This window comes from Chelonus insularis, unplaced genomic scaffold (genome assembly GCF_013357705.1).
Source record: "Chelonus insularis isolate UGA/USDA-ARS -01 unplaced genomic scaffold, ASM1335770v1 contig_84_pilon, whole genome shotgun sequence".
Taxonomy (NCBI): Eukaryota; Metazoa; Arthropoda; class Insecta; order Hymenoptera; family Braconidae; genus Chelonus; species Chelonus insularis.
In genome coordinates, this window is record NW_023276772.1 from 145,648 (window position 1) to 153,555 (window position 7,908).

General features: G+C 43.5%; 2 protein-coding genes across 2 annotated transcripts; both read right to left on the minus strand.

The window, feature by feature from the left end:
• Window positions 1-1,052: 1,052 nt before the first annotated feature.
• Window positions 1,053-3,092, minus strand: LOC118071447 (uncharacterized). The gene has a single exon (XM_035090613.1). The coding sequence runs from the start codon at window positions 3,090-3,092 to the stop codon at window positions 1,053-1,055; it is 2,040 nt and encodes a 679-aa protein (XP_034946504.1).
• A 117-nt stretch (window positions 3,093-3,209) lies between these two features.
• On the minus strand, window positions 3,210-5,581 carry LOC118071448 (uncharacterized). Its single transcript, XM_035090614.1, has 2 exons — window positions 5,506-5,581; window positions 3,210-5,317 (listed from the first exon to the last, which is right to left on the minus strand). The coding sequence occupies exons 1-2, from the start codon at window positions 5,579-5,581 to the stop codon at window positions 3,210-3,212; spliced, it is 2,184 nt and encodes a 727-aa protein (XP_034946505.1).
• Window positions 5,582-7,908: the final 2,327 nt, after the last annotated feature.

Below are 7,908 nucleotides of genomic sequence, written 5' to 3' on the forward strand. Positions count from 1 at the left end.
TTGACCATAACTTGAAGGGAAACTTGAGAATAAAATTTTTCTGTATTGATATCAGCTAAAAAACGACTAATAATAAATGATTACATTTTATTAGATGAAGTAATAATGTAACAGAACAATTAATCGATATCGAGAAATTTGAGTAGTCATTTTATCCCCGATAGATCATTAGATATATCATGATAAAGTTATGTGAATATAATTAAAGGACAGTGTTCTGACTTCGAGTCGGCCGAATGAGCAAACTGGAAACTAGTGGACTGTATGAATTAAGAGCAGAATAAGAACAAAAGGTTGGATGCTAGAAGGTTCTAAAATATAGTTTATTAACACTGGATTGCTTGGGTTTTATAGTTTTTATTCAACAATAACACTTAACATACTCAATAGAATTTAATAATCACTACATCTAGTTGAGTTGACTGTACCATAATTGTTTGTACACTTATGAGTTGTCCAATGGTTATTTCTTCACCAAATAACATAGTCTCAAAAAACAGTGAATAGCAACATTTACAGTATACACCAGAGTTATTCGGGGGAGCGATGTATAGGTGAATGTCCGTGAGGCACTATGGCGTCGACGCCAGTTCAGCTTCGCGCCCAAAGACACTACAAACTGAATATACTGGACCACTTGCACTGATGAGAGTGATTTGATGATTCACGTATCTTAGTGAGAGGTGTCTGAGTCTCCTTGACCGTACTGTATTGTACAACGAGTGAGCTGACTGCAAAAAACTGCGATTTGACGGCGAAAAATTATACAGAGATGACCGCGTGATTTGCCTGGAGCTAACTGACTTTGTAATTTTCTACAGAGTTGACCGCTTGATTTGCCTGGAGCTAACTGACGCCACAAGTTCTCGACCGCGTGCTTGTTGGCGTCACTAGGGCCGTAGAGTTGCCTTCTGGGCCATGAGGGAAATACTTCCCGATGATTGGTCCAGTGAGTTGACTGACGCGCCGGTGGACAAGTCCGGCATTACGAAATTTTGAATATTTCTGACTAACTGACTTGGGCCCCTCCAAGTCAGAACATTGTCCCACCATCAGCAATGCCTTTGCTGATCTTCTGCTGGTGGAGTGTATGGTAAGATGACTAGTTTGGTGAGTGTTCTGATGAGTTCTGCTGCTGCTGTCCTGAGTTTGACCGTTCTGATGAGTCCGTCTGATCCTGGGAACACCTCAATCACTCTGGCGAGAGGCCACTTCGTTGGTGGGAACCTCTCGTCAGTGAGTAGTATAAGTGAGCCGACTGTGATGTTGTGAAAGGGGTGTTTCCACTTGGAAATGGCGAGTTGCTGCTGAGGGTATTGTTTTGACCACGTTGACCAAAACGATTGGAGTCGCTGCTGAATAAATTGCCTCCTGGACAAGCGTGGCATTGGCACATCTTCAAGTGAAGGCTCTGGTAATGTTATAAGCGGTTCACCAATCAAGAAGTGTGCTGGAGTCAATGCTGAGATGTCTGTAGAGTCGGCTGAGAGAGGTTCGAGTGGTCTGGAGTTAAGGACTGCTTCTATCTGGACAAGCAGTGTGGAAAGCTCTTCATATGTAAAGAGTGAGTCGCCTATCGTTCTGTTAAGATGGAACTTTACTGATTTGACTGCAGCTTCCCATTTTCCTCCCATATGTGGTGCAGCTGGTGGATTAAACTTCCAATCAGTTCCATCCTTTGCAAATACAGCTGCGAGTTGACTGAACTGTTGAGTCCCCTGCATGAAGAGTTGTCTGATGAGCGTGTCTGCGCCTTGAACTGTGGTGCCACAATCACTGTGGAGAGTTCTGTAGACACCTCGACGTCCAGTGAACCTTCTGAACGCTGCAATGAATGAGTCTGCTGAATAATCTGTTACAATCCCTAAATGAAGTGCAGAAGTAACGAAGCACACAAAAATGCACATCCAACCCTTAGATGTTTTGGCGCCTCTGCCTTTCCAAGTCTTTAGCGTGATGGGACCAGCGTAATCCACACCACAGACGGCAAATGGTCGGGCTGGAGTGATTCTTGATAACGGCAATTGACCCATTAACTGCTTCGCTCGTTCGCCACGTAAACGAGCACATTTCATACAATGATAAATATAGGATCGTACTGGGAGTCGTCCGCCTATGATCCAGTACGATGATTGTATGAGGTTCAGAGTTGCCTGCGTCCCACCGTGCAATGTTCTTTCATGAGCATCTGCAATGATTAGTCTGGAAAGATGAGTTTTCTGTGGTAGGATTGCAGGATGCTTTGCTTCTTGGTCCAAGCTAGCATTTGCTAACCTCCCTCCAACACGTATGACGCCTTGAGTGTCAATAAATGCTGTCAATCGTGCGAGGGGGTGTGAGACGGGCAGTGAATTTGAGTTGATCTGCTTGATTTCTTGTGAGAAGTACGATTCTTGAGTTGCCTTTATCCAAAAAATCCTTGCTCTCTCTAATTCTTGTGGCGTGAGAGGGAAGGTGAGAGATGACTGCGGTACTCGTCTGAGGAGTTGGCTAAATCTGAAGCAAATTGCAGTCACTCTGAGCAATTTGATTAGCCGTGAATGTCTGTATATCATATCCCAATGATAATCATGTTGAATTGTCTGAGTAAGTAAAGTGAGCCCGGGCCGCTCTTCCTGCTGAGCTTTTGAATCGTACACTGATGATTGAGTTGGCCATAATGATTCGTCTGCTGTTAACCACTGTGGTCCTGTCCACCACAGGGGGTGCTTCCGAAGCTGGGATATGCTGATACCTCGAGAAGCACAATCCGCTGGATTTTGTTTGCCAGGTACAAACCTCCAAACGCTGATTGGAGTGAGATCTTGAATTGCTGACACTCTGTTTCTTACAAACTTCTTCCAACGGGATGAGTGAGACTGAATCCAGGTCAAAGTCACTGAGGAGTCTGTCCAACATACGAGTTGAGTTGGCTGAATGTCTAAGTTGTTCCTTACATAAGTGATTAGTCTGGCAAGCAGCAATGCTGCGGTGAGTTCGAGTCTGGGAATAGACATCTTCTTCAATGGAGCAACCTTAGACTTTGAGCAGACTATAGTTGAACAAGTTCCATGATCTGGATGAGTAGTCCGTATGTAAACAACAGCTGCCATAGCTGCTTGTGAGGCGTCTGAAAAGCCATGAAGTTCCACGATCGATTTCTGAGTAATCCGTAACCATCGTGGAATTGAGAGGTCTGAAACACATGAGAGTTCTGATCTGAAGCTGTTCTACTTGGTGATGATGTGATCTGGGGCTTGGTCATCCCATGAGAGTTTATCTAGCCAGATTTCTTGTAGCAACATCTTTGCTCTGACAATGAAAGGTGCTAGAAATCCAAGTGGATCGTAGAGTTGTGCTGTTTCTGATAAAATTATTCTCTTTGTGAGCTTGGACTTCTCACGAGGAGGTTTTGAGTTGAACTTAAATGAGTCGGTCGCTGGAATCCACGAGAGCCCAAGTAATTTCGTTTTGCTGCTCTCAAATGAGTGGATCTGCTCTTCTGATGAGTTGTCTGTGAGTGATTGAAGGAATTGAAGTGAGTTGCTGTGCCATTTCGCTAACGGGAAGCCACCTGCCATGTGTCTGACTTGGGTTGAGATGTCTATCAGTTGACTCACGGTGTCAGCACCTCCAAAAATATCGTCCACATATCTTCCTTTTAGTAGTGGATCAACAGCTAGAGGGAACTTATGACCTTCATCCTTTACTAGCTGGATCATTGTGCGAACAGCCAGAAACGGAGCTGATCTGGTACCATACGTGACTGTTGTGAGTTGATATGGGATTATCTTGGAGTGCTCGTCCACCCACAGGATTCTCTGGAGATCCCAATCATCTTGGTGGACTTTGATTTGTCTGTACATCGTGGTGATGTCTGATGTGAACACAAATTTATGCTGCCTGATCCAAATGAGTACGTCTGCAATGTCTTTCTGGACTTTGGCACCAGTATGCTGAATATCGTTCACTGATAGCCCACTAGAAGATGGACTAGAGCCATTAAATACTACACGAAGTTTTGTAGTCAGACTGTCTTCTCTTAAGACACCATGATGAGGCAAATAATACACTGGAGAGTTGACTGGACTTGCCTTGGCTCGTGTCATGTGGTTCAGTGACTCGTATTCTTGCATAAAGTTGTGATAGAGTTGTGCATATGAGTCATTCTTTGTGAGTCGTCTGATCATGTGTAGTAAACCCTGATGAGCTCTCGCTGATGAGTTGCCTAGAAGAGATGGTGATGCTTTGAGTGGTATTCTCACAATATATCTCCCATCTTGATCTCTTGAATGAGTCGTAACATAATGATCTTCACAAGATTGATCATCTGGGCTGAGTTGGCTGGTTGAAGTCTCTGGAACTTCTTCTTGAACCCAGAATTTTGTCAAGAGATCAGACACTTGCTGGTATGAGTCGACCCGTGCTGCGTGATGAGTTCTCACAGTTGAGCATCTTGTCTGTTGTGGCATTCCAATGAGCATCCATCCAAAGAGTGAATCTTGGGCTATGAGAGATGACTGAGGAAATTGTTTGATGCCAGCCTTCACAATCAGACCATAACAATCTGCTCCTATTAAGATGTCAATGGGTCGTGGAGTTGAGTAGTCTGGATCAGCAAGTTGCAGAGAGTTGAGAGCTGACCAGTTGAGTTCCTTGAGTTGTCTGGTTGGTACAGTACCAGTGACACATTTGAGGATCTGAGCATTAATTGTAACTTGCTCCTGTGTGTGAGTTGATCTAAGTGTCACTGTTGTCACTCCTCTGGTTTGTACAGCTGGTTCGTTACCAATTCCCAGCACTGATATTACTGATGGACGACGTTGGAGATGACAAGTCTTTACCACACTTGATGAGATAAACGTCAGCTCAGACCCTGAGTCTATCAGGAGTCTTACTGGAAGCTGAGAGTAGTCTGAGAGTAATACTGCATTGGCTGTGGCGAGTAAGACTGCTGAGCTGTCTGATTGAACTGGAGACTCGTTAGTGCATGGATCTTCTGCTGCCCTGAGTGCTGAAGCGAGTCTTCCATGGATATCTGAGTTGTCTGTAGTGTTCTTGGTGATTGTTGAATCATGTGAGTCGTCTGAGATTTGACTAGTGTGAGTTTGACTCTTTTCTTCAGCTGTAGGAGATCGAACGAGACCTTCTGACTCTTCTTCCAGGACCCTCAACCCTCCTGAGGCCGAAACCTCATGTGCTAAGGTCATCCTTTCCGTCGAGTCATCAGAGAAGCATTCTTTACTCCTGTCAGCACATATAGATTGACATGATTCATAACCATTAATCGTTGAGTTGTCTGCATGTTGAGTGATCACACCACCACTTGGAGAATTGACTAAAACATAATTAGAGTTGACTGCAGAGAGTTGACTATGATGATGAGTTACCTGGTGAGAAGTCTGCTTAGATGAATGGGTGTGATCTGGAGTCGGCTGTGGAAATGGCACATCATCACCTCACTGCTGGGAGGTTGATGGCTGTTAACCTGGTTGAGTTGGCTGCGGTTCTTGGCCTGGGCCATACCCTCTATTGAGTCGTTGTCGTCAGCTACATCTATGTAGTCCGACTTGGCAGGAGAAATTACACGTTTATCTGCCATGATTTACTTAAATGAGTTGTCTAATGTCACTATAATTACTCTTATCACAAAAAAAAATGCACAAAAACTGATGCTAGAGTTGTCTGCTGTCACCTTGATACCAATAGTGGGCTTTCAAGAAAGTCTTAACACCAAAAGAATCACACAAATTAATTAACTGAGTCTACGAGCTCTTAATACTAATTTTAGGTGACTAAACTTACACTAAGGACACTACAATAATTACCGAACTATGTTTATATACACGTGAGTTGACTGCGTCAAGGTTATCTTGACTCTCACACAACCAAACTGCGCGCCAAGCGTCTCAAGAAATTGTTTAAGTTGTGAGATGAGCACCACTGTCTCACAATAATACAGATGAGTGTCACTGGGCACTGGAATGCACAACCACCTTTTGTCTGTAAGGTTGTTTACACACTGACACTGAAAGTTATTTGAGTCTAACTAAATTCCAAGCACTTTATACAGAGCATTTCACAAAATATTCACAAAATTATGAAGCCCTAGAACCTTCTAGAATTGTTCGATATGCATCCAAGCCGTTCTTATCCGGCTCGAAGGACCAAATGTTCTGACTTCGAGTCGGCCGAATGAGCAAACTGAAAACTAGTGGACTGTATGAATTAAGAGCAGAATAAGAACAAAAGGTTGGATGCTAGAAGGTTCTAAAATATAGTTTATTAACACTGGATTGCTTGGGTTTTATAGTTTTTATTCAACAATAACACTTAACATACTCAATAGAATTTAATAATCACTACATCTAGTTGAGTTGACTGTACCATAATTGTTTGTACACTTATGAGTTGTCCAATGGTTATTTCTTCACCAAATAACATAGTCTCAAAAAACAGTGAATAGCAACATTTACAGTATACACCAGAGTTATTCGGGGGAGCGATGTATAGGTGAATGTCCGTGAGGCACTATGGCGTCGACGCCAGTTCAGCTTCGCGCCCAAAGACACTACAAACTGAATATACTGGACCACTTGCACTGATGAGAGTGATTTGATGATTCACGTATCTTAGTGAGAGGTGTCTGAGTCTCCTTGACCGTACTGTATTGTACAACGAGTGAGCTGACTGCAAAAAACTGCGATTTGACGGCGAAAAATTATACAGAGATGACCGCGTGATTTGCCTGGAGCTAACTGACGCCACAAGTGCTCGACCGCGTGCTTATTGGCGTCACTAGGGCCGTAGAGTTGCCTTCTGGGCCATGAGGGAAATACTTCCCGATGATTGGTCCAGTGAGTTGACTGACGCGCCGGTGGACAAGTCCGGCATTACGAAATTTTGAATATTTCTGACTAACTGACTTGGGCCCCTCCAAGTCAGAACAGACAGCATAGTTTAGAATTATTTTTTTGTGTTGAATTCATCCAATGCCGGTTTTCATCATTGATAGGAATTCTTCATATTATAGCCAAATATTTTAGCTTGATTTTATTTATGTGTTCTGACTTGGGCTGAGGTACTCTACCGAAGGCCTAACATTTTTCTCCCCACCGAATAATTAGATGACTCAAGGTCTCTCCTGCCAACTTATTTTCGCCAATTAGACAACTCCAAGTAATTCATAGGCGTATATATTCTTTCTCTAAGGGCCTAGAAGCTTGGAGAACACAGAGGTTTCGAGAAAAATGGTCTGTGTTAGTCAGTATCCGCCGGTTACTGCGAGGATTTGTACGTAGCTCGTACTCGAACGACTCTTGGGCACCATCGGACGATGCCAACCCACAGACAACTCGTTGTAACAGTCAACTCGGTACGTGTGTACTAGCAGAGAGCTCACACAGTTGAACTCTCTAGTGAAAACCCAGACTACTCCTCAGACATGGACTAACTCACCAGTTAATCATCTATAGTGATGATTATGAACTCATCAGGCAGTCTAACTCTTAGAAGACATCCTCAGGAAGTTCATGTTGGTCCGCATCAGCACCTTCTTACAAAAGACGCGAATGATGTCGGCTTCGACGCCTCACGGCCTCATGGACAGACACACACACAAGATCCATACACGAACAACTCGCTTGTGTCTGTGTGGCTGACGCCAACACAATGAAACTCAGACTACTCAAAAAAATCAGGCTACTCCTGGTGCAGAGACCAGTACAGGAAAACTTACAACTTCTACTCATCAGTCAACTCATCAGTCAACTCTGTGTGAAATTTCCGTGAACTCAAGACTGTACAGACAATTCAAAGACTCTATAATTGTTATTTTTCTGTTACTGTGATTTTCGTGTTTAATAAATCGTTAACTGTTACTGTTAAATGGGGTCAGCCAACTCATTTACACCGTTCAAAAGTCCCGAC